We start from the raw sequence: 24,012 nt of genomic DNA on the forward strand, positions 1-24,012 counted from the left end.
ATTCATCTGGCTCATAAGAGTCATTTGTTTGTGAAACTTTTTTGGCGTGAAACCAGTAAAGACGTATTGTCTATTTATTGTCTTTGTATTATTTTGCAGAACAAAAGCCAATTTATCACATTATATTCTGTTCAGACTGAAAACTTTTATTTAAGTTTTATTACTTATAGAAGGTTTATTACCATTTTTGTTACCGTGGTACTGTAGATTCAGCAGCAGTGCAGGAAATTTTAGATCCATGGTGCCTAAAAAAAATTACCACGATATCACCATCATTGTAGTGTCTAAACCATGTATATCTAAAAATATGACCACATAAATATGAAACATTAACTGTGGTAAAAGTAGAAATTTGATAACATCAACTCATACTCGCTTCCACACAATTAACCATTTTAAAACAAGTCCTACAACTACATGCATGATCAGTGTCATGTGATGACACATTGCTGAAGTCTGATATCAGCCCTAGTAAATGTTCACGTTGCAGAGCTCTTCTTTAAAAGAGACGTGTGTTTCTTACGCACAGATATCGGGTTACAGGGCTGAATGTGAATCTCGTTCCTCTCCTATGACATCATCGCTCACCTGCCTATTGTGGAGGTATTTTGCCAGAAACCTCTCTTTCCCCATCTCTTTTTTTTTCACCGCAGCTGTGTAGACAGAGTGACAATCCCGAGCACTCAATCAAAAAGGGCCTCTGATAGACACCCGGTCTGTACAGGAAACACAACACGCTTATAAATCAATACTATTGTTTTCACATTGAAGAGCAGGACCAGTCCTGCCTGGAATCCATTACCTCACTTATCAGGCTACACCATTTTAACAAAGGACATTTTTCCTTCCCCTCCCCCCCGCCCTTCTTGACTGATGTAACAAAAGTATGTTTTTTTAATTCTTCTTCTTCTTCCTTTTCTTCTTTTAATCCAAGAAAAGGTTATTACCACAGGAATAGATATTGTAGATAAGGTGGGACATTGTAAATCTTACAGAGAAAAAGGGACAGGAAAGGAGACTGAATTTGGAAAGAGAGGACAGCTCACAGAAATGATGGTAATCTTGTTTTATTTGCCATTATGGTTCTGCCTCCCATGGGCTTGTAATGAATTTATGCACTTTAAGTGAATGTGAGAGCTGGCACGGCGACGGGTAGTGTGTATGTCTCATTGTGATTCATAAATTATGGAGGTCATCCTTAATTATGTATTTGTTTTTGCGTGAGAGATTATGCGAGGGGTGTAAAACGTGTTATGTTTTGCATGTTTTGTGTAGTGTCTGGGGACAGGAAGTGGGGACTCTTGCCAGGCTGCCAGCAGATCACAAAGATACAGTATGAAATTGTACATTCACTAATACATCTGAAAGCTTACGCAGGGAATTAGTTGTGCTGGACCTTCAAGTCAAAAAGGTTGGAAACCACTGCTTTAAAAAGAGGCGTGCAGTAAACTCGAGCAAACATCTCCATTTGCTCTCTATTTATTCTCATTAGTGTCTAGGAGAAACTATTCAGATATTAAAGAGATCTGATTTTCCTACTGGATTGACTGAAAATAGTAAAAAGCAGCATTTGAAAGGGAGCAGGAGAGATAGGAACAAGAGAGGCGGGTGCTCCATCCATCTCTTAGACTGAAACCTATACTCCTAATTGGTGCTTACAGCGGGGCAGACAAAATAAACAGTAAGTAAGGTGTCTCGGTGGTGGAGGAATGTCAATTCTTGCAACTTGCTCAAGCCTGCACTCTGAATGGTTGTGTATTGACCCTAGCAGACCCCCGGAGGATACTCTAATTGAAAATTAATATTGAATCAATGCCGCAGGCTATTTGCATATTGATTATAAACATCCAGGAAGGCACCAAGTATGCACAGGATCAATAGGGCCCTTCTGCAGCTGGGTGAGCACACTACATCACATGGCAGTTGCCTGCTCCGGAGGTTAATGACTGGCGCTTGTAGAGCCGCGGCTTCCAAACCTAGAACAAGCTGCTATGGAGGGATGAAGAGAAAAAAGGAGGTATGAGATACGAGTTCTTGAGGCCAAACATTTAATGCCATTGCCAGAGTTCTTTTTTCTGTAGATTTCAGTATGATTTAGTACCAGTATTTGTTAGTTCCTAATTCCGTTTTAGAGTGGAAGGATTTCAAAGCTCTGTCAGCTGAAATGATCAATATTTATTCTTTTTTTGACCACTTTTCACATTTGTTTTTCATGCTAAGTATGCTGTCACTCGTAAATGTATCACATTACGGAAGTAAAATGCATTGCAAATGGTGACTTTCGAAGGAAAAGACTGTCTTTGTTGCTTTATTTGAAGTGCTAGACTTGTTATGGCCCCAAAACCCAGCTGAACAGCACTAAGTGTTGTTTTAGGAGGACACATTGACCTTGTTTTCTGCCCTGCAGTTGAACCGTGAACCAACAGAAAGCAAATTATGAGTACATCTGTCTATCACAGGGTAACCTTGACTTCCTCTCCCTTTTGAGGAGTAGAGCATGATATGAGACGGATCAAATGGGCCTCGTTTTAATTTTGGTAGAACATTCACAGCATTACGAGACAAAGGAAAACAGAATCCAGCACTTTAAGGTCCAGATTATGATTCAACACATGCATTCCTCTCCCTGACTCCCTGTAATGCTTTCCACATGTTGGACGGGGACAGAGCAGAAGAGGTTGAGAGGGGAGAGGGCAAATAAATGAGAGAGGGATAGGGTGAGAGTTAGCTATGAAAAGAAGAAAGAGAAAGTTTGGCTGGATATAGTTTCTTCTCTAAACCTTTCTAACACAACACACTGCCACAGGTGATGGCCCTGCAATCCATTCATTGTGCAGTTTAGCCACTAAGATACAACTTTTTGCCATTATTTTTGCAAATGATAATGCTTTTTGCCTAGTGGAGTTTAAAATGGGTGAACGTTTTCTAAGGTTAATATTAAATGAGGGACCCGAGCCATAGCTAGAAACCGGAATACATAGAGAGGGCTCTTCTGACTTGGCAGACCTTTTGACGAGACCTTTATCTTAAAGGGATAGTTCACCCAAAAATGAAAATGATGTCATTAATTACTCACCCTCATGTCGTTCCAAACCCATAAGACCTTCGTTCATCTTCGTAACACAAATTAAGATATTTCTGATGAAATCCGAGAGCTTTCTGACCCTCCCATAGACAGCAAGGGTCCTACCACGATCAAGGCACAGAAACGTAGTAAGGGCATCGTTAAAATGATCCATGTGACATCAGTGGTTCAACCGTAATTGTATGAAGCTACAAGAATACTTTTTGTGCGAAAAGAAAACTAAAATATCTTTTTATTGCAACCATTCTTTTCCTCCATGTCACCATTTTGAAGAGTATCACGATGTATGCGCGTGATTTTCCTGCGCGTAAACAACGAATGCGCTTGATGCAGCTGATGTTGAACATGCCTTGTTTACATTTAAAGGAGAACACGCGCATACATCGTGATACTCTCCTAAATGTCACCCTAGGGTGATGTGGAGGATAAAAATTGTTGAATAAAGTTGTTATTTTAGTTTTCTTTTCTCACAAAAAGTATTCTCGTAGCTTCATAAAAGTACGGTTGAACCACTGATGTCACATGGACTATGTTAATGATGTTCTTACTACGTTTCTGTGCCTTGATCGTGGTAGTACCCTTGCTGTCTATGGGAGAGTCAGAAAGCTCTCTGATTTCATCAATCTTTACCACCTGAGAGAGGCCAGAACTGAGACCTGACTGACCTTCTCCCAATTTTACAAGGAAGATCTTGCTCTCACGGTTGTTATAAAGCCACAGACGGTCTGCGCGAGAACCAACTCCCCCCGCTGGACGGCCTGGCCTGCTTGGGAAGCCTGGAGCTGAGGCCGGGACCCTGGGAGCCAGGCTGCATCTGATTGCTTCATTACAAGCCCTTTCATTGACTTGGCTGCACTGAACTGATGAACTGCAGCAGTGGACAAGAGCACATAATTGGGAGAAATTAATTCTTATCACAGCTTTCTCATGAGGCCGCCAGTCCTGGCTGGAGCCATGCGAGGCTGTTTTTACTGGAGCTCAGACAGAGAGGGACAAGAATAAAAAGCACAAAAAAGACGATCTGGGTTGAGGCTTCCGCTTGTATCTGGTTCTGGATAAAGGGAAACAGAATGAATGTGCAATTTGGGCTTAATTTGAAAGCAGAGGCAGCCTAAGTCTAAGTCGGCCCACCGTGAAACTCGCGCTTAGGCAACTGTCCCGTTCTAATACCTCATTGCTCCTAGTGGTATTAAAAGTGGCGTTGTTTTGTTTCAACTAAAAAAGTGCAAAGGATTCTTCAGCGTCTAATGCACTCTGTTTATTTTCCTCTCGGCAGCCCCCGGGGGAGAGGCCTGTATTAGTTAGTGACTTCACCCAGCTCATCTTTTCAGTCCACTCATCAGGCATGGCCGCCCCAATGTTTACCTGTGGGATGAATAATTAATGTGAGCTACCTGCTCCCTCATTTCAATGAGACAGACCTCTGGCTAATTAGAAAGAGAAGTCTCCCGCTCTAAGCCTCCACAGCGGGGACGACATCAACAGCAACAATAAAAACAGCAATAACAGGAGCTCTGTAAATAAAAGCAGGAAGTTGCAGCGCTGGCCCACGATTGCAGAATTTGGTGGAGGGATTGGTGGAAAACTTTAGAACCAATTTAGGTGCAATGGTGGTCTCAAAGGAGCAGAATAATAGTTAATCCCATGCTTGCCCAAGAGAGACCAGTGACAAGCAGGCTCTCTCTCTCTCTCTTTCTCTCTCTCGCTCTGCAAAGTCAGCACAAAGAAGACACAGAGACACACACACACACACACACACACACACATACACACACAGAGAGAGGCTAACCTTTCATTCCACAAAATGCTGCTGAGTTGATCCTGAGACCATTAGCCATACAGTTTCCTCTGAAAGTTGGAAAGTAATACTAATTGCATGGCCAAGCATTCCTCTCACACTGCATAAATTAATAAGAATATTTAGCTCGCTTGGCAGATGAGCCTATCAGCCGCTGTTTTTTATTGGTTCTCCTTATAGCTACATAAACCACACATACTTGAACTTTACGTCACCAACATCATGTTTTTTATTTTACAATTTACCTTCCATTTTGTTAGATCTGGAAAAAAGTTTATCTTCAGCCCTGTTAAGGGCAAAACTGAGGCTGATTACAAATAATGCTTGTTAAAGAAAAAAACTACTTCCTGATACTTGTGTGTCCTCTAAACCAAGTTATCAAATTAATATATATATATATATATATATATATATATATATATATATATATATATATATATATATATATATATATATATATTTGTAGAATTTGACAAAGCCAAAAACCAGACATTCAATAATTGTTCATCAGACGTCATTTTCAAGAATTATGTTTTCAATTCAATATTTGAATATAGAATGTTTTAGATATGCATACATACATATTCTAAACTCTGAATCAAAGGCAAAGGAAATTTTCATTAAAATAAGTATGAAAATGTACTTTATTATTATATAATATATTATGTATATATTATTTGTCTTTTTATTTATTATATGATTTTAAAACCTTGCTATGTGTACTGCATTAAGCTAACCGAGACTTGTTATAGTACTTGCATATCATTGCTCTTTTGTTGATTTTGATTGCTTCCATTGTCCTCATTTGTAAGTTGCTTTGGATAAAAGCATCTGCTAAATGTCTAAATGTAAATGTAAATAATATTATATAATATTATTATATAAATTATAAATAAGTATATGATGTATTTTATATACATAAAATGATATTATATAAACATTAATATTACATCTCAATTATTAATAAATGTTATTATAATTGTAGAAATTTAATTTGGTGTAGAGGACACATAAACAGCAGGTAGCTGTTGATTATATATATATATAGTAAATAAAATATGGTTAAGAGGGTGTTTTTACTCCCTGTTATTTTATGGCAGTTGATGCATGTTCGAGCTAGATTGGTGCGATCATTCACATCTCTAGTCTTTTCCTTCTCTTTCCCTGAGCCAAAGATAACTTGCAAGTAACAGGAGTGACTGTAATCTTTTCTGTTCCCCTCTCCAGGAGCCCGTCACAACACAGCGCTCAAACTTCACACCGCACCGCGTGCCATTGTCCGTACAGACTGGCTTGAGACACGTGTCAGACGAAGCTGAAGTCTCATGGCTAGCTAAAGTCTTGTTCTGAATGAAGCAGAGTAATATGTACGTTCAGGGGTGAAGGGCTGCACTTTCAGCTGTGGGAGGAAGTGGCCTTGGAGGCCCAGAAGGCAAAATAGAGACACTCTGGGAGAAAAGTACAACTGTGAATAGCTGTAAAAGCACGGACAGTCCCAGGGCTCGACTTAAAATGAAGTCCCGGGTGCTGTGTGGCTGTAGTTAAAAGCATAAACGGTGTGCGAGAGAAAATCGAAAAGAAATGAAGTGTGCTCACTTGACATATGTGACCCAAGCTAGTGGAGCTGAATACAACCAAACTGACCATGGAACTGTTGCCTCTGCCCATCATTAGGGCTGAAGTAAAGATAGATAGAGCGAGGGGAGAGTGGAAAAGAAATGATGGAAAAGACAGCAATTTTGGCGTCATCGATGCCAAATCTTTTTCATAGAATGTTTTCAAGTCCTTTCTTTCCAGTGAGCCAGTCGCCATACAGCAAATTGGTAAACTGATTAGACTGAGATTAGAGACTGCTGATAAGAGATTGGATGGATATACTCTCGAGATTAAATGGATAACTAGATCGACTGATAACTGAGTTGGTCCGTCGCCTCTCTTCCTCGACCTCCCCAGTTTCCATTGTAATTAAGGCTTTAAGGTGTGCACATAATCAAATAAATAAATAATGCCCGAATTATACGATAATAAATTAATACATTACAGGAGGAGAATAAATAAGCCCCAGCTAATTGCATAAGATGAGTCTTTTTTCATTAGCTTTTTGAGGGGAAATCTCATTATATGCATCACAAACTATAATCCTCCTTTAGAAATATGTAAATTTGCAATCACAGAAATAATAAATAAATAAACTGACAAGAGGAAGGAGAGATACTTTTGAGCAGCGTTATGTCATGTTTGCATTCCGCTTCCTTGGGCACCTCATTTGTCTCGATGTGACAAAAATTATCTTCGCCCACCAGTACATTTGATGAATTTTGACTGCTGTGTGTATTGAAATCAAAACAATCGTCTGGTTAATGATACTGCAGTAATTCTGCTGTTTTATTTCATATTTCATTGGTTTTATTTTTTTAGTATTTTCAATCAAGCCTTCCGTGAATGGTCCCTTTAAGGACCCTAGGCTGGCCTGATATCTGCCTAATGTTTGTCTGCCGCAGCTCGCTATTTTTAACATGCACATTGTGTCTGTTACGGAAAGAGTCCTAGATTCTCTTAAGCACTGTAAATTTTCATTTTGCTATTTGCACTTTTCACCACATCATTTCCTAGATGAAAATGTGCTCTGCAACCCTGTAATGAGAATGTAGTGCGACTTTAATTATGAAAAAATGAGCGTTTCCTTTCATTTGGCATGAGCTCTGAAGTACAACGTTTTACTTGAGCTGTCAGAATGCATACATATACTAGGGCATATACTCATGCAAAAAACACACAAGCGCAAATATTAATTGTCAGCCGGATAAACATATCTATAGTAATTACATCAGAAAATGGAGATGGGGCCGATCATGTTGTGCATAATTACTGCAGAAAAACAATGCATGTCTATTAAGCGTCATTATGGAGCTTTCACGGATAGCAATCCAATTATCACTAGTTTGTTTCTCACTGTAAATAGGAACATTCAGTGTCTGGGCGTCTCGCGGCACGAAAAAAGCAGCGGTTCACCACTGATCTGAGATCTGCTGGGTTTGTTAAAGGTCCTCTATATGTGACCATCAGCTGATCTGAGACCAGAGGCCAGGCTGGTGGTTGCATCTGATGGCTGCTGAATTATTTATCCTGGCTGCAGGACGCTAGGCGCAGAGATCCAGACCCCAGTATGGCGACGACGGTCCTCACTAGAGGCCATTAGATGCTGTCTTGTGGCGATTGTGTGTGCGGCGGAGGGCGAATAACGGGGGTGTGGGATGACCCCCCTGCTCAATTACTTCACACTGGGTCGACCCGAAAGCCTCTTTGTCACTAAAGAGAGTGAGCAAGGCGAGATGCTCCAGATCAAAGTGCAGAACTTTTTAATTAAGAAAGAGAAAAGGCTTTATTTGTAACGAAAAAAGAAAGATAGAAACAACCAGACATTTTCCTATTAAGGAGAAAATGTCAAGTGCAGTGGTGAAGCGATAGTCTGCACGCTTTCCTTTGTTGTCCCTCCTGACATTGCGGGCTAATTTTTCATGGTTATTTGAACTGGAAAATGAAAGAGAGGTTTGCGATTATTTCCTCTAAATGACAACACAATCGCATTACGCTTCAGTACAAACACAGAGAGGATATTGCCTTTTCATATTTCATGTGAACGTAATGGATGGGTTATGCAAAGAGGCCCAGAAAGAAAGACAAATGGAGGAAGGGAGCAGCAAGTGTTTGATTTGTATTAGAAAATGGCCTGAAAGTGGGATGGGTGAACCGTATTTCCTTTTTTTTCAATAACTGGTGGTGGTACTGAGCTTGTTTTAAGTGCCTGCACGACGTAACAATTGGATTTCTGTAGCGGATTGCTATTAGCTGCCACCGGGGGTGGAACTGCAGCGATCCGGTGTGTGTGTGCAGGGGGAAGCTTTTCTGTGTGTCCACTCCGCTGCCTCTGCCTGGAATACTGGTGTACTGTTTACTGCATGCTGCACAGTATTCTGCTTGCTATTTTTCAAAAATTGTATCGCATGACAATTTTTTTAATTCAAGTGTACACAAAACAGCTTGTCTATCTGATTATGTACTTAGTCAAGAAGGAGTAAAAAAAGTCAGGGTGGATATTATTTCCTGTTCATTTGTCTCACTGGAAATTAATGGTTAGATAAGAGGATACAGTATTCTGCTTAGTATGAACTGTTGCATACTGACCAGAGTATTCCATGGCCAAGAAATTAGCAGTAACACTTCAGTATAGGGACCGATTCTCACTATTAACTACTTGATTATTAGCATGCCTATTATTAATATATTGGCTGTTTATTAGTGCTTACAAAGCACTTATTCGGCATGAGCAGAATATGTGCTTACATATTCTACTTAATTATCTTACTAACTATTAATAAGCAGCTAATTAGGAGTTTATTGAGGCAAAATCTTAGTTAATGGTTTGTCAATGGCGAGAATTGGACCTTAAAATAAAGTGTGACCAAATTAGCATACCATCCACAGTACACATACTGCATACTACCAAAGTCCCTTTAAGACAAGTGCCGTCACTCGGCGGCCATATTTGAAACGCTTCTCGGGCATGCAAGTGCAGCTCCTATCTCTTTGAATGGGGAAATATGAAATTCTCCAAAACTGTTCACTAAACTTACAATTAAATTTCACATTTGAAATCACCGAAGAAATCTGACAACAACAGTGTCATAAATGTTGTTTCTTTTGCTCAAATAGCTCTATAAAAAGCCTATTTTTTGGGCTAGAGCAGCCAGTGCGCATGCGCAGTCCTAAGCGCACATCTCAGAACGCTGACTGTTTCTATAGCAACCGGGACTTCTAACGGGAGCAGCAGTAATGCGCTGACATTACCGATTAGCGATTGGCTCTTTAATTCACAAGGCGGGGCTTCCTGCGATTGAGCGGCCATATTGAGAGTTGCATTTTTCCCCATTCAAAACTATATGAGTGACACGTCTTGGGTATTCTATAGTCTTTGATACTACATCTACTGCTTCTTCTGCCTGGCTGTGTTCCAAATGGAATACTGGTTTACTGTTTACCGTATTCTTTACAGTACTGCTTTTTCACAAATAGTATTTAAAGCAGTATAATGCTACAATATTGTCATTGGACATCTCTGGAAAAATAGCAATATTAATTATTTTCTGTGTAAAAAATCTGTGTACAAAAATCAGCTTGAGTGTCAGATTAAGTAAATAGTCAAGAAGGAGTGAAAAAAAACTATGGTGGATATTCCTTCCAGTTCATTTACCTCAGTGGAAATGAATGGTCAAGTATAGTAGGGATATAGTATTCTGTTCAGTATGAACTGTTGCATGCTTTATCAAATAACAATCATGGTATTCCATGGCTAAAAACTTAGCATACCATCCACCGTACAAATAAGTACTGCATAAAAACTAAAAGTAACATGCTAGTATGCTATTCCAAACATAACTCTACTTATGAACGCTACGCACGGGAAGCTCTTCTCCTTATAATAATGCCCAGCAACTCACTGCACTTCAGAACGTGTCTATGCCTGAGTACTAAGGGATTCACCATTGCATTTCGCAAAACCGAGAAAAAAAAACAGCATTGAAATCACACCTCTCACAGCTGCGAGGGTGCAATGGATTCCCAGGGCTCAAACACATCAATATAAACCCGCTCTTATATTTCTTTAAAAAAATTAAGTCATCTGGTATTCATAAGCCTTAAAAATTCTGTTTTATCTCCTGGTCCGCTGACATAAACAAGCGGGTGGTGCTACACAGGGTCTTCAATTGCAGGACACACGTTTCCTACAGAACGCCTCGATGCCTACGGAGCCCACCTATGGTGGGATGCCGCCCAGATTGAGTTTGTGTTTTCTTAATGTCTGTTTTTTGATGCACACAGACTCGTGTTGCATTATCCACACAGGAGCCATGAGCGGCAACATGCGTATGCCGTAACGACCGCTCGCCAAGGTGGGCGCTACATACATACGTGCGTACGTTCAGACGCATTGATTTTCTGAGCTAATACCTCTACAGAGTGATCCACAGGCAGATGGATGCACTACAAAGATATGCAAATGCAACGCTCAATATATCGACAGGCGGAGATCTTTCTCAGACGTCCCACTGTACCAGGCAGAGCAGTCTAAAGAGAGACGTAAACAGATAAGTAGCTGTTAATGGACTGGCTCTGGCTTACACAAACATTGGACAAACCTTGCTGGTCCTCTACACGTCCACGCTCAAACTTTTCCTGGTAGGAAGCAGAGCGTGTTGGTTGATGCGTAGCATCCACCTTAATAAAGAACATTTGCATGGAATATGAAAAGCAGTGAGTGTATTGTATTTTCACAATAGGGAAATGTAATATAATGACAACTGAATTGTGTTTTTTTTTCACTGTTTGTGGATTAGCACTGTGTTCACATTCAAACATGAATTTCCATATCAAATATGACCGATCAAGTCGAATATCACATTTAAAGCCATTACAAATGCAATCGTACAGTGTGTGTGCAAACACTCCACCTGGTAATTAAATGGAGTTTGTGGCCAATGCCGTTCATGAGGAGAGATGAGCTATGAACAGAAGAGCTGTGACAGTTTGAGGTTATATGATTTTTATGCCCCTTTTTACCAAATGAAAAATCAATACCTTTTTTTCCGGGTTATACATATTCAGAGCGCCGTCGAGCCCCTGCCCTTAATGGGAGGCGGGTATCTGCTCGGCTGTCACAACTGTACCATCACATTTTCTGAGCCACTGGTGAATATATCAGACTGTATGTGATTGCCCTTCTTGACTTTCCTCCTCCTTTTCCTCTTGTCTCAAAATAACAGAAAGCAGTGTAGTATGAGAGAAAGATGAAGAGGGAAAAGGTATGTTATGTTAGAACGAGAGCAGTAGGCCAGCAGTGTGCGCTGTGGCCATTGAGGAACGCTCTGACAGCTTGTCCTCTCCTTTGTGCAGCAAAATGTCTCCAGGCGCAAGAGAGCAACGTCCACACGGCCCTTTCAACCTCACAGAGTGCAGGGCAGAAAAAAGCACAGCGCACTACTCTGCTATTAATGTGTTTTGTGTTTGAAAGACCACTGTCAAACACTGCCTAATGGCTCCTGCGTGTGTTTGTGTGCACAAATGTCCCCACAAGGATATTAAAACCTGAAATCACATACACGGTGGAGACCAAAGATCCCTGTGGTGTTATCATTTGAAGCCCTGACTGGAATATGATATTGCCACAATAGTTTTATTTATTGTTTTGATTGTATTTTATCAATCTATATATTTATACTTGGTTAAAATTTTGACTTTTTAAATCTTTATAAATCAGACTTAAAATGGTCACGAAAAAAGAAAATCAAAAGTCATAAAAATGTATATTTTTAATATGGTAACACTTTAAAGTAAGGTCTGATTAGTTAATGTTAGTTAATGCATTAACTAACAATGAGCAGTTGTTAGAGTATTTCTTATTTATCTTTCTTAACATTAGAAAATACAAACATGACTGTTCATTGTTAGCTCATGTCCGTTAAATAATACTAACAGATAAAACTTTTGATTTTAATAATGTAGTAAATGTTGAATTTAACATTAAATAAGATCAATACATGCTTTAGAAGTTGTTTTGTCATTGTTAGTTAACTAATGTTAATGAATCGAAACTGTTTATTATATTATATTATATTATATTATATTATAAAGCAATAGGTAAGTGAGTGAATTGTTGATTGTGAGTCTGAATCTAAAAGATTGTTTTAAAAGTTCTTGACCAGCCATAAACCATGACAAAATTAGACCTATAAAAATGCATAGAGATTAGTATTGGATTGGTGTTCAACTGACACATGTACATAGACAAGCAATTAAAAAAATAGCTTGGACAAAATGCAGACGTGCGTCCTGTGCGAACAGCCCCTAACGGTAAACCTGCCTTCTGTTTATTTACATATTTCACTGTAATTTTGTGCGAGCGGTGTGATGTGTGTCACTTTCAAGTCATTTCCTCATGATGACAGGCGCAGATCAGATGCTATTGGAAATGTCATGCTTGTGATGCGATGTCACATCAGGAAATGATGTCTGTTTAGAAGAGGAGGATTTGACAGTGCCAGTGTAAATTCGATTTCCCCTGATTAGCCGTCTCCTTCCGCTGCAGACCGCGTCAGTAGGTGAGCCGTCCACCGAAATGGCCAGTGATTTTGAAAGGCTTGGGGGATCAAATTAAGTGTTTCACAGAGGGCGTGTGGGGTCGACTCGGAGGGTGTATGGAGAGTCGGGTGCGAGACGGAGAAAGACGGGGGAGGGGTGGCACAAAGCTCTTGTTCTAAGGCAGTGTGAGCTTTTCCTTCTGTTTGTGATCAACTTTGCTGTTTAAAGTTTTCTAGCTGTTAGCTAGCCCACCCTCCTCCTCTTCCTCCTCCTGCACCTCCCCCTCTGGCGCACAGCCCCATGGAGACACAAAGTATTCATTCACATTTAGATTTGGGGGTCACGACAGGGCCAGTGCTGAGCGAACACCATGGCTTCTGGAAGGCAGGTCAGGAATCTAGCACATAACTCAACCCCACTCCGATACGGAGCCACGGCCCTTAAAACCAAAGAGGTACTTAGCTTTTCTTTTTTCGTGCTGGAGGTGAGTGTTTGTATGTTTCAGAGTGTGTGAGAGTGATAAAGACGAGCTTGTCCTGGTGTTTTGGGGTGTGCGTGAGAGGGAGGGTGTTGCTGTTGTTTGGGAGTGTGGTCACCATGTGCTCTATGTCGGTCTCGCTGACGTTTGCCTGACTCACGCTCTGTGTTTATGGTGACGGAGGGGTTTACCCAGCGTGCATTGTTTTGAGTGGGTTTTGCTTCAAAAGCAGTTTTGGGGAATAGCTTAAATATTTTGTTAGGAAATTGTTTTATGATTATATGGTTATGTTTTCCCACAGCAAAATAATGTAGTAGAGTAATGAAGTGACTGTGACTGGAAGGTATTTTTGAGTGTTTACTTGGAGTTTATTCTTGATTCTGATTGGTTGACAGACATTCCAAGGTGTTGATTAGTTTTCTATAACTTAACAACGTTAAATAGCTTTTAGTCTTGACCGCTTTACAGTTCTTTCATGGCACTGCTGCAAAACCCCCTTTTTGGAATCATTATTTTTCAAAGTGTAGTAAACTTGTTCGAGAGCATTTAAGGATAAAAACCTGAAAAAAATAGACCTTGCATAGACATACATGTGGTAACTGTGGTTTAAGCAGATTTGATTCTGGACAGCCACGTTGATGTGCTTTTAATTTAAAAAAAATTCAGCGGTCAATCATCAATTATTCCTCACACATTATAGTGCATTTGGTGGACAGAGGCAGGAGGGTTTTTGCCTATCCAGTGATGGTGTCTACAGATTGCGGCTGTTCTGGGATGGAGGCAGTGTTTTTTTGTGTGTTGTGGTTTAGAGGGGAGTCCTGTTTTGGGTGGGAGGGGCACGGACGAGGCCGGAGAAGTTCTGATATGAGGAGCGGACAAAGCGTGAAAGCCCCCAGCATGGAGTCTATGTCCCATTGTCCCGCCGAACCCTTCTGTCACTTTCATTTTACACCGTGCGCTCCGAAGTCAGGACAGCTTTGATATAGGGAAGGGGTGCAGGAGCGGATGGCGGGGGGCCAGAGGGGGATCTCGCAGAAGAAAAAAAAAACAGGACAAGCAAGGGAGAGAGAGATAGAGTCCGTGAGGTGTGAAATAAGATTGCTTTTTTTATCCAACAGTGCAGCGTTAAAGACAAGGAAGCTGTCTGTTGTGGGGCAAAATGAGGGGGAGAAGGAGGTAGATGGGGGAAAAAAGAAGAAGGGGAAATATGGCCCCACAGATTTACAGTGCTGTGCACTGTGACACCTGGTTAAAATGATAACCAGTGCTTCGGTAATCCTAATGAGAGTAATGAGAAAGAGCAGCCGCTCACAGAGAGACGGACTCACACCGCTCCACTGCGCTCCGGCTGGAGGAAGGGTGAGGCGAGGCAGGCCAGAGCCAATGCTAAACCTACAGAGGATCCCAAGAGCTTCTCAGGTACGGTTCCTCAACGTGTTTTCGAGAGCGCCAGACTGATTTCTGTCACGCTAGATGCTCGGTTTGTGTTATGAACGTGTACGGCCGGCCCTTCGGTCTGGGTATGAGAGGCTGGATGGAGCAGTGGTTACCATGTATTATTTATTTGGTGGTTTGTGCCTGTCAGTATGATTAGTATGTGTGTAATCACCATTCTTCTGGGGAAACGGGGGAAGGCGGCTCGGCCTCATCTGAAGGTAATCGCGCAGTCTTCTGAGTCTCATCGCTTGGCACGGACTTCCTGTCTAGCATCTGCTTTTGTCATCTCCACATATTTCCCAGTCCGCGTTCTGTATATATTTGTCTGTGCCTTTCTAACCTCTCTCTGCCTTCATCTGCTCTGTGTGTGTGTGTCTTGCCAATTTCTCTTCCTTGCTTGTATAGGGTGACACCTATAGGTCAGTGTGAGATACTGCACACTGGTATGGGTTTGAACGTTTCATCTGCAGTTTTCTCACACGTTATCATGCGTTTCCCGGTCCGCACGTACAGAATGAAAGTCCATTTTCTGTATCCCTCCACGTCTGGCTTTGTTGAAATGTGGGATTGCGGCTTCTTCTGAGAACAGACGTGCTTTGTAATTTTAGGCGCTGCGCTGCGCTGGGCTTATTCTGTTGGCGTGATTAGATTAAGGCAAAAGTTTAATATCACTGTAGGGTGACGGGTTAATGAGGACGATTAATTAGAAAGCCTAAGCTTCAGGGTATTGTCCTTTACATTTTTAGGATTTGGGTTAGCAAATGGCCTCTCGCCATTGCTGCGAGTGCTTCCTCTTAATCTATTTCCAGGCCAGATCTATGACTACATTTGGGTGGGATATTTCATTTGCAGCCTACTCTAAGGCCACTTGTGACCTTTCATTAATTATGGCTGGCCCGGGTTTAATCATTGTGTACTGCGGTGGTGGCAGAGATGAGGAATAGGCACATTCACTTGCCTCTTAGACACACAGCCATGGGTGGAATTAAATGTCTACCTATCTGCGTACCACTGGAGGGGGGAGGGTGTACAGTCGAGGAGAGAGATGTTGATGAGAAAAGGGTGAGAGATGATTTCGGGGTGGAAGCTGTTGCATGAAGCGACTCTCCATTAAGAGAAGGAAGTGTGCTAGAGCAGGAATTAGACACACTGGCGGCTCTTCCAGAAGTGTAAAATCTACCTGGGGATTATTTTGTAATCTGGCTGCTTCTGACGCTATATCATATAGTAATTCCCAGCCTGGCAAAGGTGGATTTATCTAGACGGCAGTGCATGTTGCTTTCATTTTTTTCTTGTGCCTTTCCAACCTGTTTCTCAGCCCAACGCTGTTGGGTAATGTTGGGTTATGGAGAACGGAAATTGCTCGTTGCCTGGGAAACATAACAGAAACAGGCACATTTGTGAAAGAATGAAATGTTTTATATATAGCCGGTTATTCCATTTTTACGTGCCGTCATTTAAACACAGAATCAGTGTGGGCCCTAGGTAATATGGCCTAAGTGCATAATCCATACTGCGATCAAGCGCTAGGTGCTTCATCTACACTGAACACAGGTGCAAATGCAAAAAGCACTGAGCAAATCACAGTTTTTTTTTGCTTTGCGAAGCTTTTGTGGTTAAAAAATAAATAAATAAAAAATAAGGCTGAGATGAAATTAACAACAGTTCTGTTTATCTATCTCCTCGTTCAAACCTGCACTCCTGTTATTATTGAATAATTTGCCTGTTTTTGCATTTGTTCATCTGACGTGTTATTGCCGTTATGCTGAAAAACAACTCTTGTGAATTAGCGCATGTAGTTTTATAACCTTGCAGTGTATGGAAGACTCTGTATACCAGTGTGTTCTTGTGTAATTACTTTCTCCCAGAATGCCACAGCGGAAACCACAGCGATTGTAGGCTTTGGCAAACGGTCTGCCCCAGTCGTGTTTCCTCTCGGTGCATCAATAATTAAAACAGTGCAACAAAATGCAGAATTACACATGGCAATCCACACAAGACCATCAGATGTGAATGGCTTTAACTGCTCTAGATACACACACACACAAATGGTTTCTTGTAGCACATTAAGTCAAGGAGATGGAAATGTTTAGAGATGTTGATGTATTACTCACAGCGAGAGAGTTATGGCGGAGGCGTTTATTAAATACGCCGCTCCATGTTCATGCAGAGACCAAAAAAGTGTTTTTGAAGAATGATGGATTGAGGTTTTAGTTTAACAGTTCTAGAAACCGAACACTGATGAGAATAAACTTTAATGGATTGCGGGGCGGCTTTTGGAAGCGGCTGGTCCAGATTCAAGTCGTGTCCCAGGCGGGTTTCTAAAGTGACTGGAACGTTATTGGAAAATAAAAGCTGTTTTAAGTTAAGGGTTCGAATATTGTCGTGGAATAGCAATCCTTGAGCGTGGAGATGAATATTTGAACAGGATATTTCAGTGGCCGTTGTTGTCCTGTCGATACGTCAATAACCCACCTGATAGAGTGTAGAGTGCAGGGGGAGGCATTTTCAAAAGAACATTTAAGTACATTTGCTGAGAATTAGCTGACTTGTGTAATAACTGATAAGGCTTATTGACTGCCACGGACTTTACTGTTGCAAAATCAATGTTTGTGTGTGCTAGCCATGGTACTTTTAAACAAGCTTGGCCCGGGAAAGGGGGTGCTCGGGGGGCACGAGGTGGGAATAAAAAGGATTGATGCCCATTTTATTATCTATTTTTCAGGATCTTCTCTCTGTTACTTACACATGGCATTATTGGAGATCCATTGTTGGGGGTTTGCTGCCTTTAAATGGCCTAATATGTTGAGCAGGTGGCTTTTAAGATGGTTACAGGGGATTTCTGCATTTGACTTGGCAAAATAAAATTAATAGCGAGCTGAGTATTTTATTTTTTTTTGCTTTGCATTACCTTGGGTTTAAAAATGAACTTAGCCCGATATTGGTGAGCAGGCCCGGCAGCAAACTGCAGCAAGGGACTGTAATTATGAACGTTGGGAGAGGTACTAGAGAGAGCGACACGCAGAAACTCTCCTCTCTCTTGAAACTCGCACAATTATTTTTCCTGTCTGCATGCTCGGAGCCGCTGTGGAAAATGTGTGTATGTCTCTACCACATGTGTGCGGTTTGCTGTAGTTTTATGTTCATATTAAACAGAGGAAGCCATAAAGATATTTGTGTCATGGTCCTGCATTAATGAAGAATTATAACTGTGGAGTTGAGGCTCGTTTTAAAAGAAATCTCTATAAAATGATGCCATCAAAAATATAAGACATTATTAAAATAATCATGAGCTTAAAAGGATAAAATGTGTAATTTGGTAATTTGCAAATGCATTTTGGAGACACAAATATACTATTACAGAAAAATGCAAGTGTGTGTGTGTATATATATGTATAAGAGTGTGTAAGGATATAAGTATATAGAAAATTTTATAAATATATGAGCGTATTTTATTTCTATATTATAGAAAAAGATAATACACTCATATGTATTTATACAGTTTTCTATATGCATATAAAATATAATAGGAAAAATATATTTATATATATATATATATATATATATATATAATTTTTTTTTTTTTTGCTGTTGTATTTTCTATAATTGTATGGTCCAGGATGTGTGGTAGGAGAGAGAAGCAGCTTTGTCTTGTAACCTTGTAAATGCTTGTCAGAGAATGTAATTGTTGTGCGCTCCTATAGAAAAAAACACTGCCGTCCCTTTAAGTGCTTCCACCAATTCTGATGGAGTGCTGATTTACATATCCCATCCTCTCCTCCCCCTTCAGGAGAGCTGAGTGAGGATGTGGAGGCTGCCAGTGAAACCACCACAGATCAGGAGGACCAAACCAAAGACAGAGAGTGTGGGGGGGAGAGGGAGCTCACCAAAGGGACAGGTAAGCCCTATCTTTCAATTCACTATACAAGGGGTCCAATATAACAGGGGGCTGTTAGATTTTAGGGGTTTCTTTTACACATAGACACTGAGAAACCTTTATATTCCACAGCTTTAGTGTTGTGGCTTATTAAATAAGGTGAAGTTTTACCACAAATATGTCAGTGCACTTTTAAGAAGCTCAAATATTTCCAAGAATTAAGCTTCATTTAAGATATTCCGTTTCTCACCCCTTAGGATTTAGTTGGAATTCCCAGGAAAAATTATCCCTGATTACGGCGAATCTGGTCAAGTGACAAAAACACAAGTCAGGGCCTGCTTACAGAGTTACAGCGCGGCCATGTGTCTAAACACATGTGACCGTGTTCTCTGCCTCACACACACACACCTCTGAAGAATGCTGTCAGATAGGAGTATTTTGCAGGCGGGGATGGGGGTGGTTGTGGCAGGTGCAGGTGTCAGGTTTCATAGAGAGGTGTGGTTTAAGAGGAGGGGGCTGCTCGGGGTGTTGGAGTGGAGTGGATTGGAGTGCAGAGGAGAGAGAGGCCTGTGGAGGTGTAAGTGGAGATCAGTGGTGTGTTGCTGTGGCGCTGATGTGTTCGGAAAGCTGCGAGGGCCTGCAGCACGTGCTGCGTTACAAGCTGGTGTGTGCATGCACTTGTGTGTGAGAGAGTCAACTGGACTATTGTTTGTTACTATCATATGTACCTGTGCATGGTATGTACCATTTTAAAATGGCATAACTCTTCCTATTAGGTCTCATTAGTTAATGTTAACTAAAATGAGTTAATGCACTAACTAAAATTAACAATAAGTAATACATTAATTACAGTATTTATCAATCTTTATGTTAGTTATTAAAAAATGCAGGTGTATATTGTTGGTTCACATCAGCTCAGGTCTCTTAAACAATTAAATGATTAACATATAATTAATACATGTTTTAGAATTATTTTTCATTGTCAGTTCACTAATACTAACGTAGTTAACTAATGTTAACAAATTAAACCGTATTGTAACATGTAACCAAAAAAGGAATACAAATGATAAAATATGAATATGAAAAATCTTATGTAATTTAATTCAAATTGAACTGTGTTCTTTCAAACCCCAATCAAGACTACCTCTAATGTGTTTTGCTGAAATCAAAGATTTCTTACAAAATAGTTACAAACCCATACATGAAATAAAGTGCAGAGGGTGATAATTTTGAAAACAAAATGTGTTTACATTTTTTAAAGCAACAAAAATATATATATATATTTTTTTAAATAAATGTTAATAAATAAATCATTTTAAGCAGTTAAGAAATATTCATGGTTATTCCCATGCCTTTTCAGTCATTTTTAAGGAAACAAAATGACCATAATAATAATGTGTTTATAATAATAATAGATTTGTTTGGATGCCAGATTTAGAAGAATATATGTACTACCTGGTTGATTTTTTTTTCTATTTAATTTTTTTGGTGACTTTAATAATAATATTAGTAAATGATATCTAGTGTAATATGGTTTAATAGGAAAGCACTTATAGTTTGGTCACAATGAAGGTATACTTACTGGTGGTGCTGGGTGTATAAAACAAAAAACCATTGGGAAACACATCAGTACTTATGCATGTGTGTGTGGTTTGGAACTTGAGCATTAGTCATGTCCTTCGACAGGTGCACGCCGGTCTGAATGTTCGGTGTCCATTCTTGCTCGCCATCTCGCGTTTGAAGTTCCATTCACGTGGAGTTCAATTGGTGCCAGTGTATGGAAGCTGTTTGATTGCAAGGAGGAAGCAGTCAGCGCATGCACCTGTCTGGAACAAGTTTTTTCACTCCAGCTGTGCCTCACAGGCGACAGGATACAACTTTATATCTTCATGATAGCAATTTTAGTCTTTTGCATGTTCCACATTTTATTATTATTATCATTATTTTTTAAATCCCAAACTACAGCAAAAAAAAAGTTCATTGGAGCATTTGAAGGCAAATCTTTTAAAACGTCTTTTGATTTTTTTTCAACTTTCATTTTAAATGAGGCTGAGTTGTTTGTGCACTTTGAGCGAGTGCCACTCGGCTTTGATGGGGAGAAATAATGATATGCATCGCTTGCCTGAAAATGGCTAAAAGTATATTTTAACACATCAAAATAAAGCACTTTAAAAAGCATTAAAATGAGCTGCTTGATTAATAATTCAGCCGTTACCTGTGGTGCCGAAGAAGACGCAAGCTCTGCGCATTAGGAGTCCTGCGTCTTTTTCTGAAAGGCATGCGATTCCATACAAGAATATTCAATTCCTTTCCTCCCCCTGTCAGTTGCTAATCACCAAATAAGTGTGTTTCTGTGTTTTCACAAAGGAAAGATGTGCTTGCGTATGAAAAATTTACAGGCTTCCCAGCAGCTTATTAGGAACGCTTAGTTAAAAATAGCGTGCATTAGGAAGCCAGGTCTAGGGTGCCGTTTGATGTCTGAGGAGAGCTGGAGAGGGGAGGAAGGAGTGAGGGGGGTGGAAGAGTGAAACCTGGCGGTGTTGTGATCTAAGATACTGGTGCTGCTTTAATGGAAGCTCTTTTATATTCTTTTTCTAATCGTGTTTAGAACTAGCTTTCATGATTGATGGACAGAGCGACGTGAGACGAGAGGCTTTCTGAACTCTGCCTGGGAAACGCTGGAATGCTTTTAGTAAACAGAGGCGCTCTTGTTTTGGCTGGAGATTGTCTGAGAATGCATCAACGGTGAGCCACTGGACTCCTCTGGCTAACCTGTTATTTCAAGGCACGCATCCGAGCGGATTTGAGTCACCCTGTCTGCACTGGCTGTTTTTAGGGCCTGTCATTAGTGTTGTTGAAGTTTTTCCCTCTCATCCTAGTCATGCGAACACAGAGTGTTGAAACGTGCTTTGCAGATGACTCTCGGGTTGAGCATGTTAGTACCAAGCCATAGTCAAGCCGTGGCCGATCTGATGGGTCTCTTTTGAACAAGTCATTTAGTGCTGGATGGGAAAGCTTTAGGCATGTCAACACATGCAGACACCTTTTTCAAGGTTACCTTAATTAGGTTAGTATAAGCCTTCCAGAATTATATGAAATATAAAGCTCAGCCTCCATCCATTGGGTTAACATTAGTGCAATGGGTTGATCGGGCGTTACTAAAGAAAGAGGGGTACAGTAGATGTGTGGCAGAAAATAAGGATAGAGTGCATAACGGATGGACTGAGAACGTGGAAGATACGTGCCAATGTGGAGCGGGATTGTTAATTCACTTAAGGACTGGAGGAGCAACCACAAACTGATCTGAGATGTTTAACATAAATATAGGTGGGGAGGGGGCGGTTTACAGGCAGGGGGGTCTGCGGTCCTCGGCAGGTTTATGAATGATTCCTTTCAACCCCCAACTTTCAAATTACTGGGGTTATAGTGAGGGAGGGAGAATAATCTGATGCAGGTCAGATGCTATCTGACACGGCAGCAGCAGCTTTCTAAATTGGTTCCATCTCTTTTGCCTTATATATTTACTTAAATATATGAATGTCAGTGATTGGATGCACAGGGGACGGTGTGTGTGTGTGTGTGTGTGTGACACTGACAGGATCGACAGCATTGAGAAGGACAGCAAAATAATTGTCCTCCGACTGCAAGGTGAACATTAGCACCCCCTGGATGCAGAGCAAGTGTATTACAAGCGGGTCTGTTTCCATCTCCAGCGTTATTTCATGGCCTTGATGTCCATCAATAGATTTTACAGGAGTTGATGTGAATAGGCAGGAGCTCTAGCCGCGGTGTGTTATAATTGTAGTAAATGCAACCGTAGCTGTCAGGCTTGTCAGGCTTTATCGCTGAAGAAATGGTACATATACAGATGAAAAATGTCATGATTTTTATGATGCCATATTCATTGCGTCATCCTGAGGGTGTTTTAAGATGAATTTACCGGGTAGTGAAACAATCTGAAAAGCATGTCACTGAAGTTCTTCCTAACACCCTCTCTCTGAAATGAAGCATCGATCAGAGCCGTTTTAAAAGTACAGACGTGTTTGCATATTCATATTGTGTCCTTTAAAAGCTTGTCATCCCTTAAATTAAAATAATTTTTGTCTTGCGGACTAATAGGCTATAAATTGTCCTTGTTTGTGAGCCAGCACTCACAGAGACCTGTGTTTATGAGTTTTACTCCCTGTATTCTAATTGGCATGTCATCCTGAGAGAGAGAGAGAGAGAGAGAGAGAGAGAGAGAGAGTTACATGTATGTGTGTCAGTGCGTGTATGTCCTCTAAAGGTGATTGCAGCGTTAGCTCCCGCCTAGCCATCGGAAGATTAATAACACGTCCACTAATTGATATCTCCTTTTAATTTCTTCATTTTACATTTGTCTTTGTAGCAGTCATGCCTGTGGGGTTACATGGGCACTTCCTTTGCAGAGCCGTGGAGGTGGTCCTTTCATTTAATAGTGGGTTATACACCAAGGGAACTGTTATATGATAAGCCGCAATATGGAGTGGCGTTGGTGTTAGGCTTTGGTTGTAATTTTCTTTATTTGAAATTAATTGATGCAGAGTAATTACCTGAGAAATATGAGGTGAAATGGAATATAGCCTTTTGTTGCTCAGGGCACCGACGCGGCCTGCAGATTAAAAAGAGGAGGGATGAAAGGGGGGGCGGGAATGAGCAGAAAAAGATAATATTCAGTTATTGTTAGCCATGGTAAAAGTGAATGACTTATAGCACTGGGGAGTTGGACCGCTCCTTCGTATTAATGGTTAAATAGAAGAGGGACTGGGAGGAGAACTGTCACGAGGAGCGGAGAGAGAATGTCTGGGGACAAAAGCAGGACAGACGAGAGAATGATGGAATAGGTTTGACCTCCTGAAAAGAGAAGCATGGGATGCTGTTGTCCATGCTTCTCAACTAGCCTAACCAGCTAGTTACCCTGAAGGACCATGCTTGTTGATCACCTTTGGACCAAACTGATCTAACCACCATATGTTGATGCTTGTGTTGCAAAGTGGTGAGGTGGGCTGGATAAGGTAAAGACTAATAGACCGCTTGGCGTTTCCTTGGCGTTAGGTTTTTGCAAATGCACATGCTGTACTCCATATGCCAGGATAAATCATTTTCTGCTCCTTCCCTGTCCGCCCACTTTCAGTGTCCAGTTAGTCTCATTGGAGATGACTTCCCAATGACACCTGGGTAAT

The 24,012-nt window shown here is 40.7% G+C and overlaps 1 protein-coding gene across 1 annotated transcript in view; it reads left to right on the top strand.

The window, feature by feature from the left end:
• The window catches only part of LOC107565374 (zinc finger homeobox protein 3-like), a 61,400-nt gene that overhangs the window by 21,204 nt on the left and 16,184 nt on the right, over positions 1-24,012 (top strand). Inside the window, exon 4 of the mRNA XM_016250589.1 lies at positions 18,725-18,832. Coding sequence (XP_016106075.1) covers positions 18,725-18,832 — 108 coding nt within the window. The remainder of the gene's footprint in view (positions 1-18,724; positions 18,833-24,012) is intronic.

This window comes from Sinocyclocheilus grahami, unplaced genomic scaffold (assembly GCF_001515645.1).
Source record: "Sinocyclocheilus grahami isolate Dianchi unplaced genomic scaffold, SAMN03320097.WGS_v1.1 scaffold997.1, whole genome shotgun sequence".
Taxonomy (NCBI): domain Eukaryota; kingdom Metazoa; phylum Chordata; class Actinopteri; order Cypriniformes; family Cyprinidae; genus Sinocyclocheilus; species Sinocyclocheilus grahami.